Consider the following 21640-nt stretch of genomic DNA (forward strand, 5'->3'; position numbering starts at 1 on the left):
GTTTGAGGCTGAGTCGACCTAGGGGACGGCCCAGGACCGGTTGAAATAATCGTCACCGGCGTTGGCCGTTAGCAGGAATCGAACTCGGGTCCCCGGGTTCGTAGCGCAGCGTGGCGCCAACCGCTACACCGACCGCTCCCCACCACCACCACCACCGTCATCATCGATGGTGGCGGTGGTGGCGGCGCCATCGATGGTGATGGCCACTGTGGAGGCAAACGTCGTCGTCGTCATCGTCACGAACGTCACAAATGCCTCGTGGCCTGCGCTCAGGGGGCGCGCTCAGGGCGGTGGGGGTCACCTGGTCACCTGACAGGAGGTCTTCGTCTGCAAGCGAGAAGATCTCGGCTCAACGTTGGGACGGCGAGTTTCCACCTCCCAGGGCTCGCGGCCGCACGACGGAAACGAGCGACGCTTCGCGACTACGGACAGCACTCCGGATGGGTTTATTGTGTTCAAGTATATATATAGTCATATTGGCTGTAACGGTTACACGTGCGCACTCATGTCGATCTGCGGGTAAACCAACCATCAGCTCGTGTCAAAGCACATTAAGTTGTATCGCTGAGCCGAAGGTTATTGGATTCGGAATGTTTATTTAGGCTGCAGGAGGATTCCGATGAGCCATGAAGCTCTTTTTCACAGACGCCCAGTATGGGCAGGTCAGAAGGTTACGACGGAAAGAGTTCGTGGGTTCGATCCCGACCCTGACGCCTGCTGCATATTTGGAGTTTGCATGTTCTCTCTCTCCGTGGTCGCGTGGGTGTTTTTCTCTCTGGTCTCTCCCTCCACATTGATAATCAAAGACCACGCGTTTACAGTATTTGGCCTCTACACATTTCCACGTGATCAGCCACTTCGTTGAGCTATCGCTTGTGGCCAGGTCGCTTCTAAAAACAATAAGCGATTTTTTTTTCGATTTAAAGCTTTCGTGACTGCAGGGATTCATCTTCTTGGTTCTTTTGGTAAAGTCACGTAGACGGGAAATAATAAAATAATAATAATTAAACAATAAAATACAATTCTCACGACGTTTCGGCCACAACACAAGCAGCCGTCCTCAGGTGAAGAACAGGGCTGTCGGAAAGACAGCGTCCGACGGTGAAAAACAGGACTGTCGGAAAGACAGCATCGGATGCTGTCTTTCTGACAGCCCTGTTCTTCACATGAGGACGGCTGCTTGCGTTGTGGCTGAAACGTCGTGAGAATTGTATTTTATTACGTTTAATTTTTATTATTTTATTATTTCCCTTCTACGTGACTTTACCGAAAGAACCAAGAAGAATAAGCTTATTGCTCAGTGGATTTTACCTGGTAGGATAAAAATAGTTTAGTTGTATTTGTATATTTTTTCATAGGGGATTTGTTTGCCTTTCCTATACTTTGCACTCCTATCCTATTGTGTTGTTGTTATAACGTTCTGACCCCGTGCCCCATTACAGGACATCTGTGAAATAATAACTTCATAGCTCATCGGATTCCTCCTGTAATAAGTTCATATTCTGATTGATTCGCAAGGCAGTCAGTGCATACAGGCTCCATGACCCACATCCTCAAATGTTACCGTGCAGCAGGTTTCCGCAGGCAGTATGATGGCTCGCAAATCTTGGGGGGGGGGGTTGTTGGGGTTTAGCCCACGTGATTATCCGGCCAAATATTGTGTCGTGAGCCCCTCCGCCACCCAGAGGCTTCGTTGGGTAAACGAGAGAGATAGTTGGGAACAACATTGCGATTGTGCTACAGGGTTTATGGGGTGAGTGACGCGATAGGCGTGAAGTGGGAGGGATAGGGTTGTGAGTCGGAATATGGCTATCGTTAGGGATAGGGTTTGCGATGGTTAGATGTGGGGGTAAGGTTAGGCACGGGGTTAATGAAAAGGATAGGGTTAAATATGGGAATGTGTAACGTAAGGGGGTTAGGATAGGGCTAGTTTTATGGGTAGGAATAATATTAGGTGTAGGGATAGTGTTAGGGGTAGGGATAGTGTTTAATGTAGGGATATGGTTAATGTTAGAGATAAGGTTAATGTTATGGTTATGGGTTGGTATAGCATTAGGGGTTGTGATAGGGTTAGTGATGGGGCTCGGGATATGGTCATTGTTATGAATAGAGTTTTAGGCGATGCATAGAGATGTATGGATCGGAAGAGGGGTCCCAGTTGAGCCGGAATAGAGTTGCATCACTCATCTCAACCAGGTGGCCATCGTTCCCGCACACATATGATGATGGTGGTGGTGATGATGATAATGATGGTGGTGGTAAAAATGTGAAAATGACGGTGGTGGTGGTGATGATGAAGATGATGGTGGTGGCGGTGGTGGCGGTGGTTATGATGACGATAATTCTGAGGTTGTGATAATGACAATGATGAAGATGATGGTGGCGATTCCGGGCTTCATTCCTCTTCGCCGGACGACAATATCATTTTCCGGAGCCCAGCCCCGGACAGTTCCAGCACCACAGCCTCCACACGGCAGCGCTTAACCTCTCCCACCGTGGCCACCAGGGCCAGTGCCGTCCTTCGTCGGGGCGTCCTCCTCCGCGGGCCTGTGCACCACCGGCCTCGACGTGGAATTATCCGACCACTCCGACAGCTCCTCGTCCACATCCTCCTCCGCAGAGCGGCCAGCGAGCGGTGGCTCGCGGGGGCTCGCGTCGGGAGGCGGGGAGTCCGGGGGGGAGGGGGCCCGGGACGGGGCAGGAGACGCGACCGGGGTTGGGAGCAGGGACGGCGGTAGGGTGGGGGCCTGTGTGGGGGGGGGGGGGGGTGAATTGACAAGAGGGAGAGAAAAAACCATGAACGTGCACTCACCGTGCGGTTTTGTCCGTGCGGGTGTTCGATGACCACGGGGGATCAGCAAAGCGACGTTGACGCGCCTCGCGGCGCCGTCGCGAGCGAGCGGCGCGCGTAACCTCAAGACATCGAGCTTGCAAACTCATTTCTTGAGAGCTGCCTTTCGTGTTCAGTTGGCTGCTCCTTCCCCCGCACCTCCGACTAGCAGGGTGTATTGAGCGAAAGATGTTCAACGTATCCACCCACCCACACACCCAGACAAGAAAGCCACTGGAGCTATGCACTTTTAAATCTCCGCTGAAAACTAATTTCTTTCAAACCGCATTTTGTGTTTCGTTGTCCTTCCACCGCAGTTGGCTAATGCATGGTGCGAAAGAAGTTCAACACGCGCACAGACCCACCCACCCATGCACTCACCCACCCACAAACCCATGCACTCACTCACCCACCCATGCACTCACCCACCCACCCACCCATGCACTCACTCACCCACCCACCCATGCACTCACTCACCCACCCACCCACCCATGCACTCACCCACCCACCCATGCACTCACCCACCCACCCACCCATGCACTCACCCACCCACCCACCCATGCACTCACCCACCCACCCATGCACTCACCCACCCACCCATGCACTCACCCACCCACCCACCCACCGATGCACTCACCCACCCACCCATGCACCCACCCACCCACCCATGCACTCACTCACCCACCCACCCACCCATGCACTCACTCACCCACCCACCCACCCACTCTCCGCTCACCTATTCACCTTCGCCGCGCGGGTTACCTGCGTGCTGGGCTTGTTCACGTGGCTGCGCAGCCTTTCGAAGGTGCCCCTGAGGCCGGACTTCCTCGCGGCCAACAGGATGGTGCGGATGATCTTGGGCGTCTCCTGCTTGGCCTGCAGAATGGGCCTCGTGTGCGGCTTCCTCACAGGCGGCCCCTTCTTCTCCTTGTTGCTCGTCATCAGCTTCCTGCGAGCGGAGGAGAGACGCGCGTGGGGGGGGGGGGGGGCGGTCGCGAATTTTCCGACGCCTCTTTTCTTCCCACCGGCGGAAAACCGAGCTCGGCGCCGGGGGCCGCTAGCGGGAGGCGCTGTTTGTTCCACTGCGGAAGCCGAGTCGTGCCAGTGAGTGGGCGAGCAGAGGCGTGCGTGGGCGACGCGGCGTCCTCACCGCACGCCGACCGACGGTCGTGCGCGGCGAACGAGCGGAGACGTGCGTGGGTGACGCGGTGATGCCACGTAGGCCTTCGTAGGTGCCGCTCGCTAACAGCTCTTGCCCCAACAGTCTGATAAAGTTCTAGATTTGCAGCTTTCGTGACTGCAAGGATTCATACTCTTAGTTCTTTTGGTAAAGTCACGTAGGTAAAAAATGAAATAAAAATTAATAAAAATAAAACAATAAAATTATTGTTTTATTTTTATTAATTTTAAATTTCATTTTTTTTAATTAATAAAAATAAAACAATAAAATTATTGTTTTATTTGTATTAATTTTAATTTAATTTTTTACCTACCTGACTTTACCGAAATAACTAAGAGTATATAGTCTGCTAAAGGCTATATGGGTGGGGATCTCTGTCTTGTGTGGGGTGTGGGGAAGGGCGGTGGGAGGGATGGCGGCACTCACTTGGCCTTCTTGCGGAGGAGGCGCTGGGACTCGGGGTAGTGCACCAGGATCTCGTTGAGGTCTGCCTTGTTGAGGATGAAGAGGTTGGCAAAGCCGTGCGCCACCACGTTTGCGGTGCGACGGTTGCCGCCGCCCACCGACAGCAGGCTGCGGGGAGGGGGGTGCCAGTGGGGGGAGTGGGGGGTGGTTGGGGGGAGTGCGGACCGGCGGTTAACCCTCGCTCGCTCGAACCGGCTGTGCGCCCGACGGATCGATCGTGCAGCGCGCCGACTCGTTCATGGATTGATCCACCAACTCGTGCGCTCATTCGCTCGCCCGCTCAATCGCTCGCCCGCTCAATCGCTCACTCTCGCACACGCAAAGCACTTCGCGTTCGATCGACGGTAGTCGTCACCCAAAACAAAAAAAATTAACCCGTAAAAACAAAGTTTTTCACTATAAATCCTTTATATGCGTGTTCAATGGGCCACAACCCAGCCCACATTGGTCTTTGAAACGGGCGGCTAGAGTCCTCTCGTCCTCTGGCTTGAGATGGCTGCCACCTATGGGTCAGATGATTGCCTGCCATCATTAAGCAATTGGTAATTAAATATAAAAAAAAAATTACCTAAAAAGTGTAAAATTTTGGGGAAAAAATTTCACGAAAAGAAATTGTCACGCACAACGAGTCTGTGTGCAAAATGTCAGCTCGATTGGATCACGGGAAGTGAGTTAAAAAACGACCGAAAGATTTGCATGGTCGTAAGCGCGCAAGCAAGCAAGTGAACTTAATATAAAGGATTTAAAAACGAGTTTTATTTCACCAGGTGTGTTGCTCTTTTTTCAGAAGCGACCTGGCCATCACAAACGAACAGCTCAACGAAGTTGCTTATCGTCATCGTCATCATCACCACGTGGAAATTTAGAGCAGCCGAATACTCTAAACGCACGTGGAGGGAAAAACCGGAGGACCCAGAGCAAAATCCGCGTGACCACGGAGAGAGAGAGGCACGCAAACTCCAAATATACAACAGCAGACATCGTCAGCGTCGGGATCGAACCCACGGCCTCCTGCATACCGGGCGAGGTAATTAACATCTCCTAGTCACTGTGAAGATAATGATGATGAGAGAGACACGCAAACTCCAAATATACAGCAGGCGTCAGGGCCGGGATTGAACCCGTGCCTTTCTGCATACCAGGCGAGGTAGTTAACATCACCCAGCCACCGTGGCGACCCGAATTGAGTAATTTTCAGCGTACAATTTCGGCATTTGGATGGGGGCTTTTTGCGGCCAAGACCAATTACATTGGATGGGTTTTTTGTTGTTTTTATCTATGGGAGGACGAAATCGCAGAAGCCGGAGGAAACCCACGCAGAACAGGGGGACACACAGACAGAGAGGCGTTTGATTGACGGGAGTCGTTGGTGGTGAACGGCACCGCGTTACGAATAACGCTCACCTGATCTCCCCGAAGACGGCGCCGGCCTTCAGCGTCACGAACACCGTCATGCCGTTCGGTCCGCCCAACACCTGCACCTCTCCGGACTTGATGATGTACATCTCCTTCCCGATCTCTCCCTTTGCAAAAAAAATAATAATGCAAACATGAAGGTCAAGCCCCGTGTAGGTGGCCCACGTGTCAACTCGCACGGCTTGCCCCGTGTTCTTGTCCAGGCAAATTGACTATGAGACATCTCCTTTACCAGTGGCAAAAAATATAGTAATAGGTTTTTACCCTTTCAACTGGTACAAAAACTGACACCTTTGTACAAGGCATCATGTTTGCAATAACCACAACACAAGCAGTCAAAATGCAAACAAAAAGAAACAACTCTGATAATGGTAATGATATGCACTGTCCTTGAAGTTGATTGGTACACACCCGAGACAGCTTTTCTTAGAGGTTTTTACCCTTTCAACTGGTACAAAAACTGACACCTTTATACAAGGCATCATGTTTGCAATAACCACAACAATAAGAGACGGTGCCTTAAATATAGAGAGGGGGGCAGGTTCTCTATGTGAACCGACAGACGGAGAATACGGCAGGCGCGTTTCAGCCGACGTCTGCGCCCTCACCTTCTTGCAGACGTAATCCCCGGGCAGGTAGACCACAGACCTGAGCCGCACCAGCATGTCCTGTAGCAGCTGCTTGTCGCAACCCTGCAAGGTGCATAAAGGCAAAGATCCCCTCGGTGTGTAGCACCAACAGAGACCATCGGGGCAAGTGCTGTTCAGCGAGCGGCACCTTGTGAAGGTCGGCACGGCACACGAGGGTGATGCGGTGTCCAGCGGCACGTCCGGCCGCCTTTGTCTCCCCAGTGGCGATGTTTACACACCGCGCCGGGTACTCATTTGAGGCCGAGTCGGCCTAGGGGAGGCCCAGGTAATCGTCGCCGGTGTCGGCCGTGAGCGGGAATCGAACCCGACCGCTACACTGCCGCTCTCCACTCCACGCAGCCCCCCCCGCCCCCCCCCCCGCCCCCCTCTGCCCCCCCCCCAACTCTGTCGTGAGCCACGCGTCACCTTGAAGAGCTGCACGTTGGTGATGATTTGGTAGTTGACGTCCACGGCGATGTCGAGCCTCATTTTCGCCGGCATCTGATCGAGCAGCTCCGACTCGTCTGCGGAGGCACAGATGCCACGAGTCGCCTTAAACAGCCCTTACTTAGGGGCACGTGCCGTCAACGAGCGCGGCGTCGAACCTCATTCGCGCCCCGCGTAGCCAACCGTGCGAGCCGGAGCGTGCGGGGTGAACGACACCAAAACTTAGACACAGACAGAAGCTCTGATGAAATGTGTTTGTCAGCAGTGGACGTGGCTGTGTGGGTGGGTGGCGGTGCGTACTCACCCAGCATGCCGAGGGCTTGCCACGTGTACTGGTACCAGGTGCGCACGCGGTTCTGCACGTACTTGGGGATGCGATTGGCGTTCATGTATGCCACTGTGCTGTCCACGCAGTCGCGGTACCGCGTCTTCGACGCCGTGGCCGCTCCGATCACGTCGCGCATCTGTGTCGCGCGGACGACGCAGCCAAACCGGCTTCAGCCCCTGAAGCACGCACCCCTCGCCCCGACCTCGCAGAGGGGCGTAAACCCATCGCGCGGCGCTTTCAGACGGACTTCTGCGGCCGTCTGGAACGCTCTTCCTTTCGATATTAGGAAGCCACTTGAGTTGTGCACTTTTAAATCATCGTCTACTTTGGACGAACTCATTTATTTCGAACTGCTTTTGGCGTTTAGTTCGTCGTCCTTGCCGTCGCTACCTACGATTAGCATGGTTGGCTATGTACAGTGCGAAAGAAGTTCAGCATGCATGCGTGGCGAAGTATGGTCAAACAACCCACACGCCTGCCTAGACATACATACATGTGCTCTCTAGCACAGAGAGACTTTGAGTAAAATTTTTGTCTCATGTGTTCATGCTTGTCAGATGCGCTTCTGCGGCCGTCTGGAACGCTCTTCCTTCCAATATTAGAAAGCGACTGGGAGCTATGGCACTTTGTGAAACCACCATCTAGATCGACAAAACTCATTCCTTTCGAACCGCTTTTCGCGTTGGGTTTGTCGTCCTTCCCACCGCCACCTCCAAAGTCCAACGTACGTACACCGTCACAGGGCGAGCGAGAACAGGAGAACGGGAGAACGAGCCACCGGGCGGGAGACCGAGGGTCGCCTGCCACGTGGCTCGTCGACCCCCCTCCCCCCACGGCCCGATCGACCGAGCACAATTCTCGGCGGCAACAGGCGACGGCTTACCTGACCGATGAGCACCGAGAAGGCGAACACGCCCGTGAAATAGTTGCACCCCTGGAAGGCGATTTCGAAGAGGTTCTCCGGGTCGGGCAGACCGCCGATCGTGATCAGCGTCTTGATGGCCCAGAAGTAGCAGCGGATGTAACTGCGAGGGGGGGGGGGGGGCGATACAAGCCCGGCGGAGGGGTGGGGGTTCAAGGGGGAGCGCGAGAGAAAGCGACAGAGCGAGTGCAAGCAAGCGAGCGGGCGGGCGAGGGGCTTGGGGCTTGCCCCGGCCGCACAACCGCGGCGGGAATAGGGGATGCCGTGCCCCGATGTTGCCCGCTTGGGGAGGCGTTTAACCGGCGATCGTCGCCGAATGTGGGCGACGTCGGAGGAGAATCGACTCGTCTCCTCTGCGTGCCTCTGGGCGTCTCCGCGAGTCTCTGGAGTGTCTCCGCGTCTCTCTGTGGGTTCACTGCACGGTCCACGGTTTGGGTTGCGTGCCCACAGTCGCACTACCGCGGCTTGTCGTTAGTGTATCTCTCTGTATGTGTGTCTCTATGTATGTGTGTCTCTCTGTTTGTGTGTCTCTATGTATATGTGTCTCTCTGTTTGTGTGTCTCTATGTATGTGTGTCTATATGTATGTGTGTCTCTCTGTATGTGTGTCACGGCCTACCACCACCAGTGACGATTTATCTGAACTGGTCCTGGGCCTCCCCTAGGTCGACTCAGCCTCAAACGAGTACCTGATTGAAAACGAATTTCTGACCAGGTTGAAAACCCATTTCTTTAGAGCTGCCTTTCGTGTTTCGAGTGCTGCGCGTGCCGGCACCTCCGATCAGCACGGCTTGGCGACCGTGCTGAAGCGAAAGAGGGGTCAACGTGCGCGCAGGAATGGTGCGGTGTGTAAATCGTCGCACAACCGGGAAGAGCACAAAGACGGCCTGGGGCGCAGTGCAGGCCCCCTCCAACCCCTCGCGCGTCTTCATCGGTGCCGCTTCGCGAGCAGCAAAGTGTAGGGAGGCTACGCGGGGGGCAGGGGGGGCTTTGTCTCTGTGGTGGAGGGCTCACTGGTTGCCGAGGCCGTTGTAGACCCACTTGGTGGAGCCGATCCCCTCGTAGTCGGAGGCCCAGTAGTAGAGGCACGCGTTGAGGTGGAGGCTGTAGAGCAGGTAGCCGGTGGTGCGGATCACTCTGTGAAGGTCGCAGCAGCAGCAGCAGCAACAGAAGCAGCAGCAACAGCAGCAACAGAGGACGCACCAGTAGCAGCAGCAGTAGCAACAACAGCAATAGCAGCAACAGCAGCAGCAACAACAACAGCAGAAGACGCACCAGTAGCAGCAGCAGTAGCAACAACAGCAATAGCAGCAACAACAACAACAGCAGCAGCACCAGCAGCAACAACAACAACAGCAATAGCAGCAGCAGTAGCAGCAACAACAGCAATAGCAGCACCAGCAGCAACAGCAACAACAGCAGCAATAGCAGCAACAACAACAACAGCAGCAGCAACAGCAATAACAATAACAGCAACAACAGCAGCAGCAATAGCAGCAGCAACAATAGCAGCAGCAACAGCAATAACAACAACAACAGCAACAGCAGCAGAAACAGCAGCAGCAATAGCAGCAACAACAACAGCAGCAGCAACAGCAATAACAACAGCAACAGCAACAACAACAGCATCAACAACAGCAATAGCAGTCACAGCAGCAGCAACAGCAGTAACAACAGCAGTAACAACAGCGACAGAAGCAACAGAGGAAGCAGCCCTCTCTGTCATCTGCACGCCGAGTGGGACACTGCAGTTCCAGACCAACCTGCACCACGTCCCAGCGAGCAGCGAGTTCGCAGGTTCCAATCCGGCGGGCTGCCCTGGATAATGCCGCGTTGCGTACGCGCGCGCGCTAGCCGTCAGCCTCTCAGTGGACGTTAAAAAATAAGCGCATGGGGATCATTCGAAATGTGGGTGCCGTCGTCCCGAGCACTGTAGCCAGTAATAGAAGATTCCGAGTGAAAAGGAACGCTCCTGATTTATATTATTAGGTTTTTTCGGGGCGGCGGTGGCTACACTGCTGCACGTGACTGCCCGCGATCCAGCAACTGTGAAGGCGTCACCCACACGGATGTCGCAGCGAAAATGTGGACTCCACCTGTGCCACCTGCACGGGGGAATAGAGTGTTTCCCCCTCGCACGCACGCGTCGGTTCCACCCTCTGGGCGCTTCGGTTTCCACCCCGCACGCGTCAAAACTCGTGGATCGGCTGAAAGCATCTGGATATACGGAGGACCGCAGAGCTTGGCCAATCGTCGGTAGCGCCGGCTCCTCGTCACCGCGTGGCTGCTGCTGCTGCTGCTGCTCGAGGCAGAGGGGCGCTACGAGTTGATTTCAACTTCTAAATATAATTCCGAAAGGGGCTCGTGCCTCACCGGTAGATGAACGCTTTCGTGAGGATGGCTTCCAGTCTGTCGTTGAACTCAAAAAACGTCTTGTACTGCAACCAAACAAAGACAAAGATCCCCCGTAAAGCCTGAACAGACTATTAGGGCAAGTGCTGTCAGCCAGTAGCACCTATGATGGCCGGCACGGCACACGAGGGAGTGGGTGGCCAAAATCACGCCCGGCCGCCTTTGTCTCCTCAGTGGCGATGTTTACACACCACACCAGGAAGCCTTTTGAGGCTGAGTCGACCTAGGGGAGGCCCATGACCGGTTCAGATAATCGTCACCGGTATTGGCAGTGAGTGTGAATCGAATTCAGGTCTCTGCCGGGTTCGTAGTGCAGCGTAGTTGACCGCTACACTACCACTCTCCCCCCCCCCCCCCCCACAGACACACACACAGACAAAGATCCCCCGTATAGCCTTAACAGACTGTAGGGGCAAGTGCTGTTAGCGAGCACCTACGAAGGCCGGAACGGCACACAAGGGGGTGGGTGGCCAGCACCACACCCGACCGCCTTTGTCTCCCTAGTGGCGATGTTTACACACCGCATCAGGTACTCATTTAAGGCCGAGTCGACCTAGGGGAGGCCCAGGACCGGTTAAGATAATCGTCACTGGTGTTGGCCGTGAGCGGGAATCGAACTCGTGTCGCTGGGCTTATACCACTTCACAGACACACACACAGACACATTCACATACGCGGCAGGGATGGTATACTTCCAACGCGCAAATCATTTCTATCATTCGCTTGGGTGGCAGGGCGGTGGCAGTGACACAGTGGGTGACCATACCTGTCAACCCCTTATCAGTGCCCTTATTAGAGACCAATTCAGACCTTATCGGTCACACCGTGCCAACCTTATAAATCTCAACGTTCGCCCTACAAAGATCCCATCGCAAGGGAGAAACACAGACAAATAGACACGGTTTATTTTGTGTGCCCATATTGAAACAGCTGTAAGCCGCACGGACCTGAAAACTCAATTTCCCTGCACAAGAATAACGCGGTAAACCGTGTGGGTTGACACGGTGTGGGTGACACTCACAGCACGTAGTGGCCTGGGTTCGATTCCCGACTCGGATGCCTTACTCTCTGGAGTTTGTGTGCTTTCTATCGATCTGTCTCTCCCCCCCCACCCCCCGCGTTCTGCGTGGATTTTCCTCCGGGGTTCTGCAGCATCCTCCGATCGATAAAAAGAAGCGTGCCGTTTAGCCAGTACCTAGACTCAAAATCCCCAACTGCCCAAAAAATATACACCGCAAATGACTCTACTAAACTATAAACTAATTTTTATTTCACCAGGTAAGGCCCCACCGACCTAGGTAGCTATTTTTCAGAAGCGACCTGGCCATTGCAAGTGATAGCTCAACGAAAATGGCCTCATCATCATCATCATCGCGTGGAAATTCATAGCGGCCAAATAACTCTAAAACGCGTGGTGACGTTGATTCGAAATGTGGAGGGAAAACACTGGAGGAAAAATCCACGCTACCACAGGGAGGGAGAGAGAGAGAGACACGCAAACTACAAATATACAGCAGCAGGCGTCGGGATCGAACCCACGACCTCCTGTATACCAGGCGAGGTAGTTAACATCTCGCCACGTGCAACGTACTAAACGTGGCCGGAGATGTGTGCAAAAACAAGGGCTTCACGTCCTCGTGGGATTTCTCCAGGATAAATTAAAGGGGCCCCGCCGTGCAGAATGATTCTGACCCTCAAGCAGCGTGGCAGACGGAAGAGCGGATTGAAGCCGAATTGCAAGTACAGCAGGTCCAACGGCAGCAGCGATAGCATGTCCATCTGCAAGAGAGGCGGGCGGGGGGGGGGGGGGGCGCGAGACAGTGAAGGCAAAGAGTAAATAATTTTAACACGTAGGGCTTTTGCGACCGATGTTATCCATAAGAGGGTTAAATTTCGATTTAAAGCATTCGTGACTGCAGGGATTCATCTTCTTGGTCTTTCAGTAAAGTCACGTAGAAGGGAAATAATAAAATAATAAAAATAAAACATTATTAAATAATTCTCACGACGTTTCTGCCACAATGCAAGCAGCCGTCCTCAGGTGGAAACCAGGTCTGTCGAGGCGACAGCGTCTGAATGAAACAGCACACGTGCTTGGAAAAAAAGAGTAAGTAATTTTAACACGTAGGGCTTTTGCGACCGATGCTATCCATAAGAGTGTTAAATTTCGATTTAAAGCTTTCGTGACTGCAGGGATTCATCTTCTTGGTTCTTTCGGTAAAGTCACGTAGAAGGGAAATAATAAAATTATGATCATAAAACATAATAAAATAATTCTCACGACGTTTCGGCCACAACGCAAGCAGCCGTCCTCAGGTGAAAACCAGGTCTGTCGAGGCGACAGCGTCTGAATGAAACAGCACACGTGCTTGGAAAAAAAGAGTAAGTAATTTTAACACGTAGGGCTTTCGCGACCGATGCTATCCATAAGAGGGTTAAATTTCGATTTAAAGCATTCGTGACTGCAGGGATTCATCTTCTTGGTTCTTTCGGTAAAGTCACGTAGAAGGGAAATAATAAAATAATAAAAATAAAACATAGTAAAATAATTCTCACGACGTTTCGGCCACTCCTGCCGTGGCAATCGCGCCACTCCTCGCCAGCTCTCCGCGTGGCCTCTCCCTTCTCTATTCTGTCTCCACTCCCGATCCCCTTCCGGTTCTCCCCCCTTATATCCTCCCCCTCACGTGACCCTGACTCCTCCTCCTCCTCCGCACGTGACCCTGACTCCGCCCACACTCACGTGACCCTGTCCTTGCTCGCATTACATCTACGTGACTTTACCGAAAAAACCTAAGAATATGAATCCTTGCAGTCACGAAAGCTGCAAATCTAGACGGGGAGAATCGCGAGGATGCGGGCGCTGGGGTGGCCGGTCGCAGCACCACGCGGGGTCACGGGGCCCATGACAGCGGCTGGTGGAAGGGGAGGAATTTTGCGGGGGCGTCGAACGAGCGTGGGTTGGTTACCTTGAACTTCTGAGACTTCACGTAGTTGTTTCTCATCTCTTTCGGGTCGGTCTGAAAGGCAAAAAAAAAAATGGCGACGACGAATGACACCACGTGAAGCTGCGAGGTTGAGGCCCCCGTCTGTCCGTCTCACGCACAAGCGGAGAGTCAGCCCACGATCATGACCCCATCCCCCCACCACCCCCCCCCCCCCACCGACTCACGATGATGTCGCCTTTGCTGATGAACTGCAGGCGCGTCTGGAAAAAGGCCATGTCGACGATGTAGATGACGTCGCACGCGTAGTCGGTGACAAGCCACGTGGCGAGGTTGTCGGCCGTGACGTAGGGGAAGGTGCAGCGCACGGGGATCAGCCAGCAGTTCCAGTGGAACGCCAGCGCCACCAGCAGCAGCCAGAGCACGTAGAAATGGTCTACGTGGGGCCCGCACGGAAACAGATCAATAAGAGTCTTTGGTTCTTTTCGTGACTTTACCGTAAAGAACCAAAGAGTATGGATCCTTGCAGTCACGAAAACTAAAACACTAGAATGCTACAATGAGGTTCGGTACAAGTGCGAATAAGATTGAAATTTTGGTCGAATATCAACATGAACACACCACCGATTAGCACGGTTGGCTACGTATGGTGCGAAAGAAGTTTCCGCGTACATAACACCAAAAAGGTTAGGTAGAGGTGCAAGTAAGATTAATACTTTGGTCTAATGGGGACACGCAGAGGGGGAGTCAAAGGGTCAGGGTACAAAGCTTGGATGAGCTGCAGGCCGTTGCCACTGAAACCAGCCGGGTAACTGGCCACACGGAATTTTCCGTGTAACAAATAATGCTTTGAAAGAGCAGAAGACATTCAAAGTGTAGATTAGTAATCGATATAAACAGCTGCACATACAATAGATCGCGACACACAAGAGGTGGAATTTGAGGATTTGCGGTGCACTTATTCAGATACCCATAGACTAAAAGAGAAAAAACCTGTAAATACCCTTAGACCTATAGACTCACGTAGAGACGCAATAGAATCATAATCTGTGCATTTGTGTGTGTCTTCGTGGGGGAGCGTTGGAAGAATGGTTGGCACAGTGCGCTACGAACACCGCGACCAATACCAGTGGCGAATATTTGAACCGGCCCTGGCGCCTCCCCCTAGGTCGACTCAGCCTTAAACACGAGTACCTGTTGTGGTGCGTAAACATCGCCAGTGGGGAGACAAAGGCGGTCGCGAGTGGTGGCGCTCAAACCCTCGCCCGTCGTGCGATGGCGCCGGCCCACACCCGCATGTGGACTCGGTGAGCGGCACCTGCCGCCACCGTCGGGTCAAGGCTGCACGGGTGACCTCTCGCCCTCGTCACCTGTGTAGGGGTCGATGCTCTTGGGGATGCGCAAGCGGCGCATCCAGGGCCTCCGCTTGAGGCTGCAGCAGAGCATGGTGCACGGCTCCTCCACCTCATCAAGCCCGGCCGCCGCCACCGCCGCCTCGACCTTGGGGCCAACCTCCGCCGGGGTTGGCGTAGGGGCGGCCTTGACCGGTGCTGTGGATGGGGGCGGGGCAGGAAGTGAGGTAGGTTACCGCCCTGTGACGTCACACTACACCGACCACGTGCGGAGGAAGTGGTGGCCTACGCCGCCACGTGGCATTGAGACGTTATATTCTTGGGTTTTTTTCGGTAAAGTGACGGTTCCACCTGAAGACGGAAGCTTGTTTTGCCTCCGAAACGTCGTGATTTTTATTTTATTTTTATTTTACTTTTATTAATTTAAATTTTTTACCTACGTGACTTTACCGAAAAAACCTAAGAATATGAATCCTTGCAGTCAAGAAAGCTTCAAATCTAGAATTTAGACATTATGTTTTGAAGCAGTTTTTTGTTGTTTTCGATTTAAAGCTTTCGTGACTGCAGGGATTCATCTTATTGGTTCTTTCGGTAAAGTCACGTAGAAGGGAAGTAATAAAATAATAAAAATAAAAATAAAACATAATGTTTTATTTTTAAAAATAAAACATAATGTTTTATTTTTATTATTTTATTACTTCCCTTCTACGTGACTTTACCGAAAGAACCAAGAAGATTTTTTGTTGTTGTTGCATTGCAGTAACTTTCGTGGGTTACACGGTGTCGAGATGTCAACTACCTCGTCACAAGGGGGGGGGGGTAGGGGTGATTCACGGGAGTGGGGGCGACTCAGATGGTAAGGTGGGGGGGTGCATCTCACAGGGTGGGGGTGCGACTCACAGGGCGGGAGGCTGTCGTCGGAGAGCGACTCGTCGGGGTCGATGATCTTCTCTTTGACCTGCTCGGTGCGAGTGCGGAACTGTCGCGAGAGCTCGTGCAGCCGCTCCGTCACCGACACGCTGCACTGGCTCGACAGCGAGTCGGCGCGCGAGAGGCTGCGGCGCGGGACACGCGGGGACGACGCGGGCGGACACGGGGACACGGAGACATGGGGACACGGGGACACGGAGACACGGGGATGCGGGGACACGGAGACACGGGGACACGGAGACACGGGGATGCGGGGACACGGGGACACGGAGACACAGAGACACGGGGATGCGGGGACACGGGGACACGGGGACACGGAGACACGGGGACACGGAGATGCGGGGACACGGGGACACGGAGACACGGGGACACGGGGATGCGGGGACACGGGGACACGGGGACACAGAGACACGGGGATGCGGGGACACGGGGACACGGGGACACGGAGACACGGAGATGCGGGGACACGGGGACACGGAGACGCGGGGACACGGAGACACGCGGGGACAAGGAATGTGGGGCACGGGATGCGAAATGTGGAGACACTGTGAAATGCGACGCGGGACGTGGGAATGCGGGGACATGAGACACGGGGGACACGGGTTGACACGAGATGACTGGAATTCCCGCGATGGATAAGGAGAGGGTGGTGGTGTCACCTTCGGAAGGTGCAGCCCTGGGCGTCCACCTGCTCATCCCCCGTCTGCTGCGACGCATCGTCCACACTGCTCGTAGGACTCGAGAACTTGCGTCTGGCACGGCGCCGGAGGGGAGGGGGGGGGGGCGGTAGGTGCGAGAAGCTCTGTTAGAGACAGCGGACATCGCGGGGGTGCGCGCGCGCTCGCCGCTCGTCGCAAGAGGTTCGCGGTTTTTCGCCAGCCGCGGGCAGCCCTGGCAAATGACGCCTGGGGTGGCGTGCGTTGGGCAGTTCAGTAGGAGCACGGGGTCAGAACGTTACAGCAGCAACGCAATACAAACACGCGATAGCAAATTATAGGTAAGATGAACAAATCGATTTAAAGCTTTCGTGACTGCAGGGATTCATCTTCTTGGTTCTTTCGGTAAAGTCACGTAGAAGGGAAGTAATAAAATAATAAAAATAAAACAAAATAAAATAATTATTTTCTTATTTTATTACTTCCCTTCTACGTGACTTTACTGAAAGAACCAAGAAGGTGAACAAATCGCTTGCAAAGACATGTACACCCAACGGTGGACGTCACTGATCTCATGCCGTCATTGCGTGATTATTGCACGTGCAAGGATTGTGTGGCATTACACGTGCAGAGATTGTGTGGCATTACACGTGCAAGGATTTTGTGGCATCGCACGTGTAGAGATTGTGTGGCAACACACGTGCAGAGATTGTGTGGCATTACACGTGTAGAGATTGTGTGGCATCACACGTGCCGGGATTACACGCAGCAATCGTCACACCCAATTGTGGCACACTGAAGGCCACTCAGGTGCCGAGTCACCTTCGCGTGCCCCACAGGGGCAGCTGCCACTGAGGGTGCCCTAGCTGAAACCACACACAGCAGCAATGATCGCCTACTACTGGCAGACTACATCTTCACTTGCAGGCCTGGTGCTTAGACACCTCACGTGCCGCACAGGGGCAGCTGCCACTGGGGGTGCCCTTTCACACGTGCGTACGTTGAACTCTTTCGCACCGTGCGCCAGCCCACCGTGCCAATCGGAGGTGACGGCAAGTCGTTTATCGCGTGTAGGAGGGCGGCTCTGTCAACAACAACAACTCCGCTGCCGTTGATTCTCTCACTCGGGGAGAAATCGTTGTTGCTCTGCAGGCGGAACATCGGAGGCAGCCGCCGCTGCTCACGGTATCATCGCTATCCTCCTGTAGCACGGAACACTCTGGGTAATCAGCTCGTTTGCGGAGTAATACAATGGCAAGATAGTGTCCATTGTGAATATTTCCTGTTGTTGCTGTTGTTGCCACGTACTTAATTCTCTAGGATCGAAAGAATATTCTGGCGAACGACGAATTACGTCGCCAGGAGCACAACGTTGAAAAGTTGGAGAAATTTTCAAATGAACCGCGCCAGTCTCATCTCTTTGGAGTCGCTATCTACAATACGCATAGCTGTTATTATATTATAATCGATTATGTCATCAGAACTTCGTATTCGGCCGTTTCAATTCCATTCGATGTTCATTTGTTGCACGGGAAATCCCTTGTAGCCAGTTACACAGCTAGTATCGGTGGCAGCAGCAATCCAGTAACGATCGAGTTATTAATAATATGTATATGTTTTACGCATTTCTGGCAATAAAACAGGTGATAAGATACTCAAACAACCAAATTAGATACTCTTTGGTTCTTTCGGTAAAGTCACGTAGGTAAAAAAATAATAAAAGTTAAAAAAGAAAATTTAAATCACGACGTTTCGGGCGCAACACAAGCACTCGTCATCAGGTGGGACCACCACAGCCAAATTTATTTAATTTTAATTTTTACGAATTTTTTTACTTTTATTATTTTTTAACTACGTGACTTTACCGAAAGAACCAAAGAGTATGGATCCTTGCAGTCACGAAAACTTCAAATCTAGAATGAACCAAATTAGATACTTTTTGCATGGCATCAAGTCTGCATTCACCACACACACACACACAGCACTTGTAGCAAAACAAACGGAGAGTGTAAAAAACTACCCTTGTTGTTTCATCGTTTTGAGAGTGGACAAAAAGGTCCCAGAGACAGGAGTTATTGTTGGGGTGCGCAGGAGCCAAGCCAGCAGCCAGCCAGGACACTCTGCCACTTTCTGTCAAGAAGCGCCTCCAACAACGGGAGCGCTGGACAGCTGATCGAGTGCCAGCAATTCCTGAGATCCTTAGGGCTGAACGATTAATCGATTTCAAATCGATTCATCGCAATTTCAAACAATGCGATTAGCAAATCGCAAAGGCTGCGTTTTTTTGCGATTTGAAAAGTCCTATAACTTTCTTATTGGAATTATCCACGCCGCCGCGCTACGAACTCGGCGACCCGAGTTCGAATCCCGCTCACGGCCACCAACACCACTGGTGACGATTGATCTGAACCGGTCCTGGGCCTCCCAGAGGTCGACTCAGCCTCAAATGAGTTACCCGGTTGCGGTGCGTCGCTAACGTCGCCACTGGAGAGACAAAGGCGGCCGGGCGTGGTGCCGGCCACCCACCCCCTCGTGTGCCGTGCCGTGCCGGCCATCACAGTTACCACTCGCTAACAGCACTTGCCCCAACAGTCTGTTACAGGCTACACGGGGAGCGGGGGGGGGGTAGGATATTTTGTCTTTGGCTTTAGAGTAGTGCATCTGCTGCGGGCGGGCGGGCGGGACTGTCTGTCAGCGCACCACGTGACGGATTAAGAGCTCGGGTCCCATCTCTCACGTTAAGCCGCTCAGCTCCCAGCGTTTAGCTCCGACGCGGGGGGCAAGGGGGGGGGGGCCACAGCACGTGGCTGTGTAATCTAAAAGGTCACCCGGACGGTATGGGGGGCGGAGGGGCGGTGCTTGGTCTAGCTGTGTACGAGGTAATGGGGTCGACAGTCTGAGGCTGTCTTGGCCGTCGTTGATTAAGGGGACCAGCGCCGTCTCGCATTCACCTCCCAGTGTCGGGTGAAGCTAGTGCCGGGGCCTGTAGCATGTGCTATAACTTATAAAGGGACCCTGATTGTTTTTTTTTTAGACACGTAAATATTAAAACACGCATTTTTAACTTGTGCAGTAAAGTAATTGTATTTTTTCGTTTGCTATACAGCCGGATAACACGACGAATCCATACCGTAAACACCCAGTCGTTCGTAAAAGTCGAAGGCGGTATAGTACTATGGGGCCGTCCATAAATGACGTCACGCGATTTTGGACGATTTTTGACCCCCCCCTCCCCCCCTCGTCACACGGCGTCACAAAAAGTCAGCCCCCCCCCTCAAATATGACAGTCACAAAGCTCTGCCCCCCCCCCCCCCCCATTTTTTAAATAAAACATGCTTCAAATCGCTTTAAACTATTGTCAATGTGGTGCGTATTTAATGTGGCGCTGCACTCTGATGTTGTAGGAGTGTTGTTGTAACTATTATATATTTATTTAAAGTTGCGCATTTTGATGTGACGTCACATTGTCACCCCCCGCCCCTCGTCACACATCGTCACAAATGTCTGACCCCCCCACCCACCCCCAGGTACATGACGTTATTTACGTACTATAGTAATAGAGCAAGTGCAGAATCACTGAACGGGAATTGATACGTTTGGGAGCATACTCTTTGGTTTTTTCGGTAAAGTCACGTAGGTAAAAAATAAAAGAAATAAAAAATTAAAACAATTACATTCAATCGCGACGTTTCGGGCGCAACACAAGCGTCCGTCTTCAGGTGGGGACAACGTAGCAAAAGCACAACCACCTGTGTTGCGCCCGAAACGTCGTGATTGAATTTAGTTGTTTCCATTTTTAATTTATTTTATTTTTTACCTACGTGACTTTACGGAAAAAACAAAGAGTATGGATCCTTGCAGTCACGAAAACTTCAAATCTAGAAGTTTGAGAGCGTTTAGCGCGGAGGCCCTTTGAAAGTGCGGGGCCCGTAGCTACTACTATGTAGTAGTAGTAGCTACACTACTGCACATGTAGCTACTACTACTACACATATAGCTACTACTACATGTGTAGTAGTAGCTACATTTGTCGCCACTTTGGCTACGTGGATCATCCGGCACTGGGTCCTCCCCTGGGTCGACTCAGCCCTCAGTGGAGTCGCTGGTTGCATTGCGGCTCTTGAAACAGTGAGAGCAGCAGCAACAACAACAACAACGTCAACACAAAACGAACTTGATATTTGTTTTTTTACCCTTCTATCTGGCAACAAAACTGACACTTTTTTTTTACAAGGAGTCATGTTTGCATAGACCACAATACCTGCATCCATAATGCAAAAAAAAAACATAACTCTGATAATATATGCAAAGGTGTCAGTTTTGTTGCCAGATAGAAGGGTAAAAAACCAATAATCATATTTTTTACTGGCAAATGAGGTTCCAATGATGTAAAAACGGAACTTGTTCTGTTGTTTTGCCGACAATCTGGTCACCGAGGACGCGACGGGGGCGAGGGGGTGGTAGCAAGGGGTGGGTTGACCATACGTCACCACAGCGTGGACATGGGTTGACCATACTCCACCACGCGTAGGACATGGGTTGACCATACTTCAGCACACATGGGCATTCGTGAACAATATTACGATTCGTATAGTTCGATGCTTGGCTCGGATCGCCCCCCTCCCATCCCCGCTCCTTCTTCCATCCGTCTCAGTCACATTCATTCGGTCTAACACGTAGGAGGTTCACGCAACCAATATCATCCATAATATAGGTGGTTTCTTTTTGGGGAGTTAGATCACGTAAATATATAAATGTTGCGTCGTTAAACCCGCCACCATCCGACACAGCCAATTTGTAAGGTTTGCAACGTAAACAGAACGTGGCTAATTCGTCACTAGCGCAGCACTAGTGTGTAGTGTATAGTGTAGTGTATAGTGTAGTGTATAGTGTAGTGTATAGTGTAGTGTATAGTGTAGTGTATAGTGTAGTGTATAGTAGTGTATAGTGTAGTGTATAGTGTAGTGTATAGTGTAGTGTATAGTAGTGTATAGTGTAGTGTATAGTGTAGTGTATAGTGTAGTGTATAGTGTAGTATACTAGTACAGCACACCGGTGCGTTGGAGAGCCAAGCCATAACATTTAAAATCCGAGTCCGACGTTTCGCCAGTAATTACAATGAGCTTCAT

At 52.3% G+C, this 21640-nt stretch overlaps 1 protein-coding gene across 7 annotated transcripts in view; it reads right to left on the reverse strand.

Moving 5' to 3' along the window:
- Nucleotides 1-1207: 1207 nt before the first annotated feature.
- The window catches only part of LOC133357892 (cyclic nucleotide-gated cation channel beta-1-like), a 47786-nt gene continuing 27353 nt past the window's right edge, over nucleotides 1208-21640 (reverse strand). For 3 of the 7 annotated variants that reach the window (XM_061576052.1, XM_061576051.1, XM_061576050.1), the window contains exons 5-20: nucleotides 16515-16607; nucleotides 15826-15980; nucleotides 14944-15123; nucleotides 13801-14009; nucleotides 13598-13648; nucleotides 12321-12407; nucleotides 10590-10654; nucleotides 9231-9353; nucleotides 8179-8320; nucleotides 7272-7431; nucleotides 6947-7044; nucleotides 6500-6583; nucleotides 5880-5998; nucleotides 4437-4583; nucleotides 3593-3779; nucleotides 1208-2747 (exon numbers count right to left, since the gene is read on the reverse strand). In XM_061576052.1, the coding sequence (XP_061432036.1) occupies nucleotides 2481-2747; nucleotides 3593-3779; nucleotides 4437-4583; nucleotides 5880-5998; nucleotides 6500-6583; nucleotides 6947-7044; nucleotides 7272-7431; nucleotides 8179-8320; nucleotides 9231-9353; nucleotides 10590-10654; nucleotides 12321-12407; nucleotides 13598-13648; nucleotides 13801-14009; nucleotides 14944-15123; nucleotides 15826-15980; nucleotides 16515-16607 (2167 nt within the window). In that variant the 3' untranslated portion in view covers nucleotides 1208-2480. The remainder of the gene's footprint in view (nucleotides 2748-3592; nucleotides 3780-4436; nucleotides 4584-5879; nucleotides 5999-6499; nucleotides 6584-6946; nucleotides 7045-7271; nucleotides 7432-8178; nucleotides 8321-9230; nucleotides 9354-10589; nucleotides 10655-12320; nucleotides 12408-13597; nucleotides 13649-13800; nucleotides 14010-14943; nucleotides 15124-15825; nucleotides 15981-16514; nucleotides 16608-21640) is intronic. The other 4 variants (XM_061576055.1, XM_061576053.1, XM_061576054.1 and 1 more) reach the window with 2 other exon arrangements.

This window comes from Lethenteron reissneri, chromosome 60 (genome assembly GCF_015708825.2).
Source record: "Lethenteron reissneri isolate LAM-NWPU_2019-01 chromosome 60, ASM1570882v1, whole genome shotgun sequence".
NCBI classification, from domain to species: Eukaryota; Metazoa; Chordata; class Hyperoartia; order Petromyzontiformes; family Petromyzontidae; genus Lethenteron; species Lethenteron reissneri.